Below are 16,242 nucleotides of genomic sequence, written 5' to 3'. Positions count from 1 at the left end.
AGAATGGAGAAGAATGAAGGAATGAGCTGTATGTATGAGTCTATGGGAGGATCTGTGTACATATAGGTCTCGCCGCGATAATTGGATAATTTGGCAGAATGTTCGAGAACGCCAAAAATTTAAAAAAAAAAAGAGCTCCGGGAAGTCCTGATGGGACGAGTCACAGGCATATTGTGTATTCTGAAGACGTGGAGGAGAGAACGGAGAAGAATGAACGACTGAGCTGTATGTATGAGCCTATGGGAGGATCTGTGTACATATAGGTCTCGCCACGATAATTGGTAGAATGTTCGAGAACCCAATAATTAAAAAAAAAAGAGCTCTGGGAAGTCCTGATGGGACGAGTCACAGGCATATTGTGTATTCTGAAGACGTGGAGGAGAGAACGGAGAAGAATGAACGAATGAGCTGTATTTATGAGCCTATGGGAGGATCTGTGTACATATAGGTCTCGCCACGATAACTGGATAATTTGGTAGAATGTTCGAGAACCCAATAATTTAAAAAAAAGAGCTCTGGGAAGTCCTGATGGGACGAGTCACAGGCATATTGTGTATTCTGAAGACGTGGAGGAGAGAACGGAGAAGAATGAACGAATGAGCTGTATGTATGAGCCTATGGGAGGATCTGTGTACATATAGGTCTCGCCACGATAATTGGATAATTTGGTAGAATGTTCGAGAACCCAATAATTTAAAAAAAAGAGCTCTGGGAAGTCCTGATGGGACGAGTCACAGGCATATTGTGTATTCTGAAGACGTGGAGGAGAGAACGGAGAAGAATGAACGAATGAGCTGTATGTATGAGTCTATAGGAAGATCTGTGTACATATAGGTCTCGCCACGATAATTGGATAATTTGGCAGAATGTTCTAGAACGCCAAAATTTTTTGAAAAAAGGAGCTATGGGAAGTCTTGAGGCAGTTATATGGGAAGATTGAATATAAAATACACATGTGAGATTCAACAAAAAAAGATTAGCACAACAGTGCAAGGCTTGAAGTTGCGGAAAAGCAGTCCGTCGCACAACGGTTGGAACGGTGCCAAAAAAGACTTGGCTGAGTGCAAAAGATTTTTACGTTTTTTTGTCGCATCTTTCAATATAAACCGCGATGCGCACGCAACGCGACTCGGAAAAAATTCAGATCTGTTTGCGAACTTTACGCCTTACACTGCTGTGGATTAGAAAATAAAAAATTAAGCAATGAGAATGTTTACGAATCGTACAAATACATGGTTATCAATCACTGCCACAAAAATTAAAACTACAAGATAATCCAAAACAATATGACTATAAAGTTTTCTGATTTTGAAAACATTTTTCTCAACTTTTTGGAACAGAAGTTCCATCGAAACACCTTTTTTTTAATGTTTCAGTGAACTTTTTGGTCTCTTTAGTCTCTACCGAAAGGTGATAAAATTTTGATCGTCTTCCAGACCCCCTTCAAATACCCTGATTTCTTTCAGTTTTTCACTGAAACCCCGATTAAATAAGATGATAATCCAATTCCTTCCCCTATTTCTAATCTTTCTATCAGATATTACCGTATCCCAACACTCTCAAGAAGTGCTGACACATTTTGAAAAGTTTCAAAGTCAACACAAACGTTACTATCGGAATCCAGAAGAGAGAAAGAAGAGATTGGGTCACTTTGCTAGAAATCATAAGCGGATAAAAGAGTTGAATGACGAAGCGAAATTGGCTGGGAGGAATGTGACTTTCGGGTTGAATAAGTTTGCAGACAAGACTGAAGAGGAAAGACGGAGACGGTATTCGAAGGTTAGTAGTGGTGGTGGATGGCTTAAAAATATAACTATTTTCCGGATACACCCACACAACCACACAGACATTCCACTCTATAAACCAAGACGTGCACGTCATCATAACAAGAAGAACTCAAAACGTCCGAAACGTCAGAACATGGAAATTCCAGATTACTTTGATTTACGAGATGTGGTGGTTAATGGAAGTCCAATTGTGGGACCTGTTAAAGATCAAGGTATGATCAGCATGAAAAGTACAGCACTGTGCAAAAATACACGAATTTTGGCCGTTTTCAGTTGAAATTGCCCAACTTTGAGAGTGTGTCATGGTAGTTCTGATTTTCAGACCTATTAGGTTTTTAATGGATCATATAGATAAAAAGTAGAGCTTCATTTTTATAGTTGACAACTTTTTTGTACGGACAGTTCCTAGAGAGTTATGGTCATTTTAAGACAACAGCTCAAAAATCGCACTATTGGTCGATTTTAGGGAGAAATAACTTTGTCGATACGTAACTTACTAGAGAATGCCCGTACAAAAAAATCGTCAACATTAAAAATGGAGCTCTACATTTGATCTGCATGATTCATTAAAGAACTACTGGGTGTGACAATCAGAATTACTATGAGACACTCTCAAAGTTGGACAATTTCTACTGAAAACAGCCAAGGTCGTATATTTTTGCACAGTACTGTATTATATCTTCTAAAACATGAAATATTCTAGAACAATGTGGTTGCTGTTGGGCATTTGCCGCGACCGCAATAACTGAGACCGCCAACGCCGTCGCTTCCAAATCCTACCGTAGTCTCTCCGACCAGGAGATTTGTGATTGTGCAGATTCTGGTGACACGCCTGGATGTGTTGGAGGTGATCCTCGCAACGGTTTAAAATTTGTGCACCGCAACGGCCAGGCGAGCGATTCCTCGTATCCGTACGAGGAGTTCCGTGCGAATACAACTGGAAACTGTGTGGCTGATGAGAAGAGACAAGTGATCGAATCGGAGACTATGAAGGTGTATCAATTCGATCCTGAGTATGCAGAGGAGGACATTATGGAGAACCTGTACTATAATCATATACCATCAGCAGCTTGTGGGTTTTAAAATGTAATATTCTGAACTATGATATGCTAAATGTTCCAGATTTTCGAGTTGGTGAGAAATTCGAATGGTACAATTCTGGAGTGCTCCAAACCGAAGATTGCTACCAAATGACACCTGCTGAATGGCATTCAGTTGCTATTGTTGGTTATGGTACATCCGAAAATAATGTTCCATATTGGATAGTTCGAAACTCTTGGGCTGATAATTGGGGAGAGGATGGATATGTAAGAATCAAGAGAGGAATTGATTATTGTCTCATTGAAAGTCATCCGGCAACTGCGATGATTGGAAGTAACTCCGATGACGAAGATAATTGACTAATTAACACATTTTGAATGAATGTAACCGATTTTTCAGTTGCTCTCGAATTTTATATTTTCTAAATACGTATTTTTGTCTTTTTCCGATCCCAGATTAGATTAGCCATCTTCAGTTTTTCCATGAAAAAAGACGAGTCACAAAAATAGAAAACACGTACACATACACATCGGAAGTCGATTATTTTCCACATTTTTTGGACACAATGAATGAAAAAAGAAAGAATTCTTTTGAATTTTGAGTTTTTTCTCCATTGAACAACTTGATTATTTTCTCACTTTTCTACCTCACAGATTTATATATTTTTTGGTAAAATGAAAAAAAGTTTGAATTCCAGTAGTAAAAGCCTTTCGAGTAAGTAAAAAAAGGAATTTTCTAAATTTCCTGTTCCATTACAAAGTGCAACTTTTTCTTCAACTTTTTTTGTTTTCTTTTCTTTTTCTCAGAATCTCTTTCTATACTTTGTCTAGATAATTTATTTTCCACTCTGAATAAATTTCCGTGGTGGCGTAGAGGATATGTTAATTAGGAAGAAAAGAAAAACATAGTAGTTCTCGAGGAAGCATCTATACTTGTTAAATATCAATTGGTTGATATAGATCCCCCGTTCATTTGTGGAGGCTATTACCTGTTCACGAACTCGTGCCGGGGGTGTTAGAGGCGGCTCTAATTTATTGGGAATTTTGCGGAATGGTCTCATGATCGAAAAAGAAAAAGAGTAGGGGTTTTGAGCTTTGCAGATCTGAAAAGAACTGCAAATGATGCATTCTGCTACGAGACCACTTCGTAGAAATTAGATGCGTCTTTAACACCCCCTGGCAAGTGTTCGTGAACAAATAATACCAAAAACAGGAACCGCACGGAAATGTGCCAACAGCACCGACTCTTTGTTATGCTATCTTATCATATCTTATCTGATTTGACACGTGCCATCTAGAAAATATATTAATGATGATGTTTCGGGGTGTCTAACTAATATGTGGTACAAATATTTTTTATCATATAAATTTGATTTTATAATAATTTAAGTTTCTTCTTAATATTATTTATCTAATTTCATTTTCTGGGAGCGCTTCTCAAAGAGGCTATTCCTATCCCGCCCATCTTATTTACCGAGAATTAACAGTCCGGAACCTGTGATGACGATTGTGTGTTTGAATGTATGCATGCGTGTTGTCAATGGTAGTATTGAGAAATACATATATCTAATTTCCCTTTTTTGATAACATGCCTACCTACGCAAAACCTGACAAGCAGTATTGAAAAAAAAACAAAAAAACTGAAATCTCTCCACCAAGATTATATAATGAATTCGTATTCATTCAATTTTTTTTGACACCAATTTTTTGCCCACCTCACACCTGCACACATAATACACTTCACTTCTTTTTTTCCAGCACCCTCCGGATTTTTTCGCTTCCTTATTTCTTCCGAGTCTATTTCAGTAGTATATATGTGTCAAGCTGAAAAAAGCAAACACAAAATTTGGGAAAAAATAATTTCAAGATAGAGAGAGAGGTTGTTTATTTACTCTTTCAACCCACCCGAAGCGGTGAGAAGGTTTCGAAATTGTTTTTCCGGAGAGACTGAAATTCGGAATTCAGAAACGCAGATATTTTTTTAGAGGAATATAGTCAAAATAACCTCCCAGTCGGCAGCAGAAGAAAATACCAATCTCTGATTTCTATTCAACATCATACCTCCATCATTCCATTCTCCTGGTCTAATGAGCCAATTGAATGTGAAAACTGGAGCAGTTTGAATGTATGTATCTTCTGATATATCTCTCCTCTCCACTCCTTCGATTCTTCAAAAAAAAAGGGGAGGTGTATGTCATAACCACACCACTCCTCCCCCCGGCTAGTCAGGTCTTGTTTCGTTTTTTATAGTTTAGAAGAAATATAGGAAAAAAGTATGTAGTTGTAATAAATCTCTTCTTTCCAACTTTCTTGAATTCTATACATAATCTTAATTCCTATGAATTGAAAAGTTATGATTTTTGCCTATTCTCCTGTCTTTAAACCAGGTATGTAAAATGTTGGAACACTTTATGCTCAAAGGGTAGTTATACCATGAATACAACGAATTGACTTTTTCTTATTGCCGTGAGTTTCATACTGTCAAAACAAATTTCAATTTCACTTCCGTCTTATTTCCCTCATTACTAATACAAAAAAACGTACGCAAAATTTAATAGCTCTCTTTCTATCTTTATATTCATATCCCATAAATATCGATAAAATAACAATTTTCCAATTATTTCCTCTCTCCCCCTCCATTTTTCCACGCATTTAATTGTGTTAAATGGTGTTGCCTTTTGCTACTACTTGGTGCATGCACCACAGAAACTAGTGTATGTCTATTATATTTTGTGCCAATTTTACATTCAAATGAAATTAACTTCTTCGCGTGGTGCTGTTGGGGGAGAAAAAGGAGAAGTGGAGAAAAGAGAAGAGTGTCTTATGAGTGAGTGACTTTTTTGTTTTATTTCGAACGTATTTAGAATATTTGTCAAGGCCCGAACGCCAAGGCCGGGTCGAAGGAAGGCTTCAAAAAATGAACCAATTTTTTCAATTTTTTATCGAAAATGTGCAAATGTTTGATGATTCTTCAGAATTTGTTCTAATTTTGAATCATAGTCGATTATTTGACTTTTCGCGAAAAAAACCTAAAAGTTCAAAAAGTTTGGAAAAAATTTGAATTTCGAATTTTGGCGCCAATCACCCGGTCTGAATGATAGTAGCAGATATTCGGGTAGTTAAATTTTTCACGATAAATAACAAATACCATTCTCATTCTTGCCCCTTCTTTTCTAACTAACATATAATAACCCCTCCATTATTTTTCTTCCCACTGACTCTTCCTTCTCCCTATTAACTTTCCCTCCTCCCCTTATTACGTAAGCCTTGCTCATTAATTAAAACTTTTTACCTCACTAGTCTTCAACTTTCCGCTTCGTTTCATCCCTTGTTTCAGCATCTGCCCGACTGACTTTCCCTCCACATTCTCTTACTTCATTTTTACGTCCAGCTGACTCTATAAGACGGTTCTATGGACATGTTTTCGTTGTGTCGGCATTTCATCAAAGGGGCTCCCTCTACCCTCATTTCTCACATTTTGTTACCTACTTTATCACCTCATTCAGAGCGGGGCTATATGAGAATGCATTAGGAGATTGGGGTAACATGTTTTTCATAGAGAAAAGGTTTCAGTGAAAAAATAATTTCCGTTGGGGAACAGTGATGAAAACTTGAGTAAAGCTGTTTAATGGTCTAGGTTGTTACTTTCTAGAGAACTGCCTCTAACTTAGAGGCTCTAAGTATGGCTCAATCCACTGAACATACCCTATAGCTGGTTCTCCTTAGCAACCCATTCACTTTAGTCCTTCTCCACCCTCTCATACTGTTCCCTTTTTTGTCGGCTATCCCCCAGCTACCCCAAACAAACTCCAACCACTACAAACATACAGTTATAATTGGTTATGCAAATAGTTGAGGGGTCGCTTTTTTGATCTTGCGTAATATTTGGATATAGAAGTGTTGAGAGAGTCATATCTCGAGACAGGTAGGTCCCGCCCATGACCTAGCAATGTGTGACGTTCCCATCGAGAAAGTTGGCCTTCGCTGCTCTAAAATATTATTTCTAATCAGTCCATGACACTTTCCTTGGGGCTGCTCAGTATCCAAGTTTGAAATTGCGCCATTCCGGGTCCTCCCTAACAGGGCTGTGCGGCAACAGATTTTTTCGGCAACTCGGCAACTCGGCAACTAGGCAATTCATGCTTCGGCAACTTTCGGCAACTCGGCAACTTGCCGAAATTTGAACTCGGCAACATTCGGCAACTTTCGGCAACTTTCGGCAACAGTAGTATTTTTTACTAAAGTCTCATAAAAAGTTATGTTCCCTCAAACCTAATAACAAAAATCTACAAATGAGACAAGAAATCATAAAGAGAGCTTGTGAAAACACTAAACATTCTTAAAATCAACTATTTTCCATTAATTCTTTGGTTTTTGTCAAAATCAAGACTTTTTTGAAGTTACCGCCGAAATTCGACTACAGTATGTTAAATTTGCATGGCTAGTTTTTTCCGCGGGTCTTGCCCAAATTAAATCTTTTCACTGATTTTTTCTGTAAAATTGCAAACATTTATCACGAAAAGAAAAATTAACGTTGTTGCCGAGTTGCCGGAAAACTGTTGCCGAAATTCGGCAACCTCAAACTGTTGCCGAAACATGAGTTGCCGAATTCGGCAACGGCAACACGGCAACTAAAACTTCGGCAATTTCGGCAATTTCGGCAACCGGCAACTTGTTGCCGCACAGCCCTGCTCCCTAAGCAACCACTACGCATAAAACAATTTTCCGATGCCAAGACGCACCTTAACTCTTCCTTTCCCATCCCAAAAGTTATGTCACAAAAAGTCTATGTCAATAGCTATAGTGATACACCTGAGTACTTACGGGTCTCTTTATATTTGTGTCACTTTGAATAAACTCTTACCCATTTTATGATCCCTGCCGTGTATATCCTCCGCTCAGAGTAGGAAATCGCATAAACTTAATTTTTGTCCCGTCTAGTAAGAGCTCTATGTTTGTATACCTTGTTATAGAAAAGGGAAAAAAGAGCAACAGGTGAATATTTTTTGCGGCTATTTGATTGATTTCATTAGACTATAAAGAAAGTTAGAATAAGTCATGGTTTTGAGCCAAAAACACGGTTCTAATATTCTTAAATAATTATTTTCAGAAGCAAATACATAAAATTTAAACCAGTTCTAAAACCGACTATTATCGAAATAAAAAAGTTCCGACATTTTTTCCTCGTCGGTGTTTGCGGACTCAAGCCAAAATTATCAAATTTTGGCTTGAGTCCGCAAACACCGAGGGGGAAAAAATGTCGGAACTTTTTTGTTGCGACAATAAGAAGCTTAAAAAACCTTTCTCTTTTTCAAAAAAGTGCAGATCAACTCCTCTTTATATTCTTCTACTTCTAATTCAGGAAAGATCTCATTTCCATATCTTTCTTCTCCTCCACTTTTCCCCTTCTGAACCTCTTTGCTTCTCTTGACCCTCCTGCCAAAATTTCGAAAATGTTTTTTTTCGTTCCTTTTGAATTTCTCACACACCAAAAAGAGAGAAAGGGAGCATATTTATTTATACACCCACGAATTTTTAATAATTTCATCTTTTTTCTCTGCTTCTCTGACCCTTTTTCTCTGAAATTGTGAAAAAAGTTGTACGCTTTTTGGCTAGATTGGGCCTGCTTAGCGTTAAGGAGCGTCGGTCAAACTATATTTTTTTACTGTACTGTTGATAACATCGACCATTCATTTATCTTTCACATGTCGGTAAGGTAATACCTTGACAATGGTCTAAACTTTAACCTCGTTTTTCTCGAATACCAGGACTCGAGGGCCAAAACTAAATATATATTTGAAATCAGCGTTTACTTAGCTTTTCAATGATATAGACCTCGTCCTATAACTTCACGGTCACTCGGGGCCATAGGCCTGATCAGCAGAAATCCTGAAACTTCTTATACTTTTTTATTCCGAACTTCGCTTCTTCTCTCTACCTTTGTTTTTGAAAACCAGAAAAACAACTTTCAGAATGAAAATCAACTATGGTATCATATTCTCGATATTCTACACAATTGCGCCGGTCCAGTGTATTCTGAAGTGTTTGTCAGGTATGTTCTGAACCGCATTCAAAAAATTAAGGAGATACCATGTTTAGGTCACTCTCAATACGCCACTCAATGCACATCCCAGTCATACTGTGTCTCAATCACATCCAAGAATGGGCCTGTACAAAGATCTTGTGATGGTGAGTTATGTAACAAAGGCTGAATAAAATTGGAAATAAACAACTATATAACAATCGGAATATCAGAAAAAGTTGACTTTTTTACTGTGACAATGCTTCGTTAGATAAAACAATCTTTTTACAGGCAACTCTATCTCGCAAATCTCACTCTGCTCAATGTACGCGATGCACGGAATTCCAAGAACAATCTCGACAGACTATTCTAACTTTCCCATCTCTCTTGGCGGACCAGCATCACAAGGTTGGTCAACGATTGATATCGATTCTAACTGACATACATTCCAGCCGCCCCTATCCCAAAAATGTCGTCCTCTTCGTCCCGAAGCTCTCGTCGTGCTCCAATGCAAATGTGCTTCAACGCCGGAGACCTTGGTGACGTCTGTTGTTGCAACACGGACTACTGTAACTCGTCACGCCTACAGAAATATATTCTCACCATCGTATTCCCAATTGTGTGGATATTCAGGGGAATTTATTAATACATTGATATTGGGAAGAATTTCCATCTAAAACTTTTTTATCGCAAAAAAATGTGATACGCTATGGGTAAGATATTATGATCAAAACTTCTTTAGAATTTTCTGTAAAATTATTTGTCTTCTCTTCTTTTATTGAATAAATCTTTCTTTGCAATTCAACAAAATCTTTATTTTTCGTACTTTTATTTCAACGAAATCTTTTTGACATCTTAGGTGATTGTCAATGTTGCACACTTGTAACCAGTTATTGTCATGACCTGTGGAGCATATTTGACACCACACGCGTATTGGGATTTGCTCAGGTTCTGTAAAATGAAGTTGGTTATACAAAATATTATGCAAATCAAATGTTTTAAATCATTATTTTAACCATCTACTTACCTGCTTCACAAACTTCTTACAAATCTTATCCACATAAGCTTTAGTGATTGCTGCTTTTGCGAGGGTGTACAACTTCTGAAGACATGCTTCTTGTGCGGTACCAGCTGCTTTACATGTTTTGATCTTTTTGAGACACTGAATAAAAAAAATTAACAGAATTTCAACACACAATCAAAAAAAACCTTATTGGTCAATGTCTTTGTTAGCTTCGTCAATGGAGTTGCCCATTCCGTGGCCAATGTAAGAATGTCGTCCGGACTGAGACAACTGTTGACTGGAAATTGAAAATTAGATTAATTTTCAAGCCTGAAGCTTACTGTTTGTATACAGACTGAGAGCTGCGAGAGCTTTTGAACCGGAATTGTTGATGATGCAGTCTTTAGCTACTGAAAAATGAAAAATTTTATAATGGAATGTTTATAAGACTGCCTACCTGAAATCATAGCTGTCGTATTTGTTGGAGTTGCATAAACCTGCGGGTCAGCACACGCGAAGATAGTGTTCAGCTGTGCAGCAGTGTAAAAAGTGATTCCAAGAGTGTTCACACACTTTGTGGCCATAGCTAAACGATTGTCAGCGCAGTTGACAGTGTGGAGGACGATAAGCGCTACAGTAAGGAACAGTGCTCTCATTATGAAGTATAGAAAACAATCAAAGTAGGTTCAAAGCGAGTATATTGCCCTTTTTCAGAATTCCATTTATACCAATTCACTCCAGATTTGTTCCCATACATTATACATCCCGATCAATGCCCCGCCTATTTTTTGGCACCGGATTAACAGAATATTTGCATCTTTTTAGTTTCTGATGTATCAAAAGAGAGGTGATTGAAACAAACTTTGCGTTCAAACAGTTGGAATGGTGTGTTTTTTGATCGGGATAAAAAGCATGCAGGGTCAAGAGAGAGAGGCTCAATAATTTGGGATGTGGTTGTATTTAGAATTTTTTAAATTAAGTTATTCCGATCGTCATCTTTTCAACCTTACTCTCTCCGATTTCTACTAGATTGACCCTTTTGCGTCCGATTGTCAAATTACTGCTCATATATTTGTCGTGATGAATAATCAACAAAAAAAGTAAATCTTTATTTCGACACCCGAAGCAAAATGTTCTAAATCTCTTAAAACAATCAATTGACTATGAAAATAGGACTCTAAAACATTAAAGAATTTAACCCGAATTAACAAAACATCTAGCTCAAAAAAGAAAAAAAATTAAAAGAACAGGAAAATGAGCAGCACCGAACCCATCAAAAATAGACCAGATGATTTACTTAATGTGGAGTTACACAGGTCACCACCACAGCAACAAATGTATCCGAGATTTGGGATGGTATCGCAGGTCTCGACGATACGGTAGGTTTGGCAGATCGAGGAGACGCCGGTGCCGTCGCAGTAGCGGACCTGAAATGTAAGAAATAAAATATAGAGGATTTTTTAATGTACTGAACTCCTAAAAATAGGTATTTTTTGACAAAAAATATCATTGACGAGATTTCAAGTTCTTCCAACTTTAAATAAGTTTCAGAGTCCCCCAGAGAAAAGTGAAAAGTGACAGTAATCCCTTTCTCCCTTGAAAATGATTGATGAAGTGACAATTTCACACGCATCTCACCCTTTCCTTCCAAAATCCACAAAATTTCAAGGACTTTAGAAAAGAAAATAGAATGGGAAGAGTATAACCGATAATTAGGAGAGGAGATGCGTTCCGCGAAATCGAGGTACAAAAAAGGGGTAGAGGGGTAATTATCCATTCGGCAATTGTGTGAAGTCAAGGACAACAAAAGAGAATTGTTATAATAAAACTGTTGGAAAAGTTATTGGTCTGGGGTGTCACTGGGGCGTTTAAACTGTGACAGAAGGTAGTTTTTACTTACAGAAATCGAGATTTCAAGAATAATTTCAGATTGATACTCGAGTGTCCCAATTTTTTAGCATACTTACAAACCGGAGCGAAACAGGCCTACGGGGCGTAACTTGCTTCAAAATGAATATTAGGAATCGAAAAAATATACCAAAATGTAGAGCTCGCCAAGTTCTAAATCCGTGACCTACTACGGACCGTATGACTATTTCCAAATGTGTCGCGAATGCCTTTTTTTGGCCATTTTCGCGTTTTTGACGTTTTATCTCGGCATTAACGGCTAGTCATCTGGCTGTTAGTGAATCATGGATATAGAACTCGACAATATCTACATTTTGGTACATTTCTCAGCGCACAATATTAAGTTTCAAGCTTTTTAAAAAGAAGATTCCTACAGGTATCAGAATAAATTGTAAATGCTTTGCAGGACACCCCCGAATTTCTTTATTTACGTTTTCTACCAGCCACTCCGCAACATCAAAACGTTAGCGAACCGTGACTAATCTTTTTCCTGTTGTCAAAACATTAAACCCATGTCTACGTAGACCAAAACCAATAAAAACGTACCGTATCCAAGCCAAGTGTCTGTTTAATACATGACATTGAGGGACAATTGATGACTTGTAATTGAGAACCCGAGTAACATTCTATTCCATCGGTGCCACGTGGCAGTTGGAGGAGGAGGAGAAGAGAGATCAGAAGATGTGCAAGGTGGGTGAGTGAACGCATCTGAATTTTTTTTTCTTGGGGGGGAAAAATAAAGGAAACACAATATTTGGAATCTCAAAATAAGAAGATAAAAAGTTTTAGAGAGTATGGAAGGACAGCTGTTTTGAGAGGGGGTCCGTTGTTTACATAACACAAAAAGTCACACATCGTTAGGAGAATAAGAAAAAGAATCGAATTTCCACTTTTCTAGACGAGAACCGACTGAAATCTGAAATTGAGAATCCGAGTCTTCACAGTGAAAACTTTTTCTATCATGTTGAAGAAGAAGAAGCAAGAAAAAACATGAAGAATAAAAAAAACGAAAAAAATTTGATTCAAGTTTTAGTGAGTAACATATAATTCCAGTTTTAAGTTCATCGAGAAATTTTTGATGCTTTTGCCAAAAAACTTTCTTCTGACTTCTTTGGGATGGCCCACACCCGAAAAGTTGCATAAACCAGACTCCACCCCTCTTTTTTGTCAAAAGCTTCTTCTATCTCTTCTCGAGAAGACACACATCCAGAATAGAATACATAAGTAGGGGTGGGGACACATAAAAGTTGAGGAGAGGGAGAACTTTTCAAGAAGAAGGCGAAACAGGATCTTCATCTGAATTGGGAAGAAAAAGGAAAACACTTCAGAATTTTACGGGCGGTCTACCCTTCTGGAGTACTGACTATTTCAATTGGGCGCGGGAAGGAGGAGGGAAAAGTCATAATTTGGTAGATGAAGACTGGTAATATTCAGAAGTTAGATGGGGAGGGCAAGTGTACTATAGTTGTGAATTATTTAAGAGGAGGTGTGTTGGAAAAGAAACACTTTTTAGTCATGAAGAAGACAAATTGGATTGTGTGTATTTTTTTATTTTTGTCAGTAGTAGAGCGGAAAAATACTAAGAGGGAAAAAACTTGTGAAAACTTCATTTTGGGAAAAATTGGAAGATTGGCCTAGTGGCATAACGATCCAGGTTTCAGATTCCTAGCAGCACTAATCTAGAACTGATCAAAATGTTGAAATTGAATTGTTTTTAAATGACTCTTGATGTAAATAAAAATTAAAAACACTTTCAAAGCCTGAACGTTTTTTTAAAATCAAGCTACGACGTTAGCGCGGTGGAGATCAAACTTTGAACTGGACAACACAATCTTTTAGATTTTTTTAATATTCGAGCTAATGTAGATTCTCGAACTATATATTTTTGAAATTCAGAGTGATGAAGATGTTTTAGAAATTGTATTCCGTTAAAACTCTTTGCCTAAAACTTGATATCAGTAAAATCTTTTCCGTAAGAAATTGTTACAAAGTTTTACTCCAACCGCTAAAACTACTCATTGTCTCCTAGTTGCCAAGAACCAAATTTCAGATCAAAAATCACCCAAACAAGTAAAATTCTCTTCAAGATCCAAGAACTCGCATTGAATAGAAAACTAGAGCACCAAAAAATAAAATAAAATAAAACGAAGGATGAAAAACAGGAAACAAATCGGTTAGAGCTGCCTATCTTCATGCACACTATCTGTTAGAGCCCTCCTCTCCACCCGGCTGCTACCAGCTTCCGGTGATGTGCTCTTTTCACCCCCCGACAGATCCAGAAGGGGTAGGGGCATTAGGAAAATGAAACAGGGGGACCCCGAAAAGATGTGGATTTATACTAAATGAGTGAAAGCTTAGAGAGCGAGCGAGGGATAATAGGACAGATGCTTATCTTGTTAGTGTTATGACACCTCAAGGAATTGGATCGAGAATTAGTAATCGAGGACAGGCTATTTGGATAAGTAGTTTAGTTAAATAAAGAAAAGCGGACAAGGCGCACCAGTTAGTTTCTTTGGTTTGGGGTTCAAAGGAAGGATAACTAGAATATTGTTCTGAGCAGCTCAGCAGGAATCAAAGACTTAGAACACCGAAGGACTAGAGATCTCTTGTGTCCATCTCGTTCCAAAAGTACAAATTCCATTGTACAGAGGCATTCAACCATCTGTACACTCTTTCTTTTCTTCTCAACACATCATCATTGAAAAGAAGGCGAAGGAGGTGTCCCCCCTTCCTTTTCTGCTCTTCCTCATCCTCAATCTGTCATCCTATTGTCCACCAATTTTCGTCCTACTTCCGTTTTTCTTTTCACTTCTGAGTTTTCGTAGTAGAGCTACGAGCTACGGACGGGTAAGGAAAATATTTCGTTGGAATAAAGAGTAATAGAGATTTTAGGATGCATAGGATGTTGGTTGTGGATCAGATATAAGTTCAGTTTCTAAATAAATCACAGTCTAAATAAATTTCGAACCGCATTTGGAAATCTAGCAAGAATTGAATTGAAATGAAAACATTGAGTCATTGACACTTCGCTTGGGTGAGAAGTGAGGAGGGACAAAGGTGTAATTGCAAGGTCTCTCATTAATAACAATCGGCCAATGGATTTCAATTTCTTGGGAGGAGAAAAGGAGAGGAGTTTGAAAATAGGAATATCTTGAGAACGGTCCTCATTTTGACTGAGTTGACTGAGGCTAAAACTTGGTAAATATCGTTTCTAGCTACCACCTACGCTGCCAAAATTTTTTTCCGTCCGGAATGTAAAGACTTGCCAAGGGTCAAAACGTTGACCCCGTTTTTTTCTAATACTAGACATCGAGGACAAAAATTGAATATATATTTGGAATCAGCATTTCCCACACTTCCAACGATATAGGTCACGTCCTATATCTCCAGACTGACTCCGTGACCTTCCTTAGTAAGACAAAAGAATTAAGGAGCAAGACTGAAAGGGAGCATTGAAAACGTTTGCAGAACAGTTAGCTAATATCCCACCCATGTTCACAAAATGGCAAAAATTTTTGTAAAACCAAAAATAGCGGGGTAACCAAAGCAGGAGATTGAACCAAACTACCCGTCTCATAAATAACCCGCCCATTCTTCCCTCAATTCTTCTTCTACCTCCGATTAATCCGCCCATGTACCGGAAACTGTCCTCGCCCACCACTGGTACCCACCGACGGTCTTGTGTATATGTTCAAAAGGAGGTACTCGCCCCCTTTTGAAGGCTAAGGACACTGTCTTGTTATTGTTAGAGGGTGTAATTTGAGACATCCTTGTAATTGTTCCATCTATCCTGGGGAGGGACCCCTTGTGTTTCGAGAATCAGAGTCCATGAAGTACGGGGCCACCTTCAGAATAGCAATTACCTTGGGGGGCTTCCTAATCCTATAAGTCATAAGCCTGGTTAGGTCTGGTCTATTAGAAGAAAGGGGGGGGGGTAAAGTCAATTGACCGATTTCACTTAAGAAAAGGGCAGGTGTGTGACACACATTTCCGAGAATAAAGAAAATGGAAGAGCATATGTTTTCAGGATGAAATAGTTTTGGGATTATGTTTTGAAGAAATATCAGCCAGATGAAAATTTTTCAAACTTTCCAGAATTGGGTTTTATCCAAACGACGGTTTCTGAGACTTGACAAAATGCCCCGTAAAAATAATACAAAAATATCCTAAATTTAACATCGACAAACCACAGGAACCCAGGCAGAACGCTTTAATTACATAATTCTCTAACGGTGACTATGAAAATTGTGGGATAGCTAAAAAAGAATATCGATGGACTTTCTTTAACGTCAAAAAAGTAATAAATCATGCAATTACACAACTTATGAACAATTACTAAAAAGTTATGAAATTATTCGAAAAAAAAGTTGAGAGATTTTCGGGGGGAGGTTGACTAAAGTAGTCATCCTCTGCGTCAAGAATAACTGGTTCCATCCAACTACAGGTTATTATTTATTACTTTTACTCATGGCTTTGCTGGCT

General features: G+C 37.9%; 4 protein-coding genes across 4 annotated transcripts; 2 read left to right on the top strand and 2 right to left on the bottom strand.

The window, feature by feature from the left end:
• Nucleotides 1-98: 98 nt before the first annotated feature.
• On the top strand, nucleotides 99-3,187 carry GCK72_022008 (uncharacterized protein; the record flags this gene model as incomplete). Its single annotated transcript, XM_053734608.1, has 4 exons — nucleotides 99-225; nucleotides 1,538-1,999; nucleotides 2,491-2,859; nucleotides 2,910-3,187. The coding sequence occupies 4 exons, from the start codon at nucleotides 99-101 to the stop codon at nucleotides 3,185-3,187; spliced, it is 1,236 nt and encodes a 411-aa protein (XP_053583521.1).
• A 5,613-nt stretch (nucleotides 3,188-8,800) lies between these two features.
• GCK72_022007 (uncharacterized protein) lies at nucleotides 8,801-9,495 on the top strand (the record flags this gene model as incomplete). The annotated part of the gene is made up of 4 exons (XM_003105142.2): nucleotides 8,801-8,879; nucleotides 8,927-9,016; nucleotides 9,141-9,257; nucleotides 9,302-9,495. The coding sequence occupies 4 exons, from the start codon at nucleotides 8,801-8,803 to the stop codon at nucleotides 9,493-9,495; spliced, it is 480 nt and encodes a 159-aa protein (XP_003105190.2).
• A 209-nt stretch (nucleotides 9,496-9,704) lies between these two features.
• Nucleotides 9,705-10,508, bottom strand: GCK72_022006 (uncharacterized protein; the record flags this gene model as incomplete). The annotated part of the gene is made up of 5 exons (XM_003105207.2): nucleotides 9,705-9,800; nucleotides 9,877-10,011; nucleotides 10,059-10,150; nucleotides 10,194-10,262; nucleotides 10,310-10,508. The coding sequence occupies 5 exons, from the start codon at nucleotides 10,506-10,508 to the stop codon at nucleotides 9,705-9,707; spliced, it is 591 nt and encodes a 196-aa protein (XP_003105255.2).
• A 582-nt stretch (nucleotides 10,509-11,090) lies between these two features.
• Nucleotides 11,091-12,468, bottom strand: GCK72_022005 (uncharacterized protein; the record flags this gene model as incomplete). The annotated part of the gene is made up of 2 exons (XM_003105146.2): nucleotides 11,091-11,279; nucleotides 12,307-12,468. 2 exons carry the CDS (start codon nucleotides 12,466-12,468, stop codon nucleotides 11,091-11,093), a joined length of 351 nt encoding a protein of 116 aa, XP_003105194.2.
• Between the last annotated feature and the right edge of the window lie 3,774 nt (nucleotides 12,469-16,242).

This window comes from Caenorhabditis remanei, chromosome V, assembly GCF_010183535.1.
Source record: "Caenorhabditis remanei strain PX506 chromosome V, whole genome shotgun sequence".
Classification (NCBI taxonomy): Eukaryota; Metazoa; Nematoda; class Chromadorea; order Rhabditida; family Rhabditidae; genus Caenorhabditis; species Caenorhabditis remanei.
This window is presented reverse-complemented; position numbering and strand designations above follow the sequence as displayed.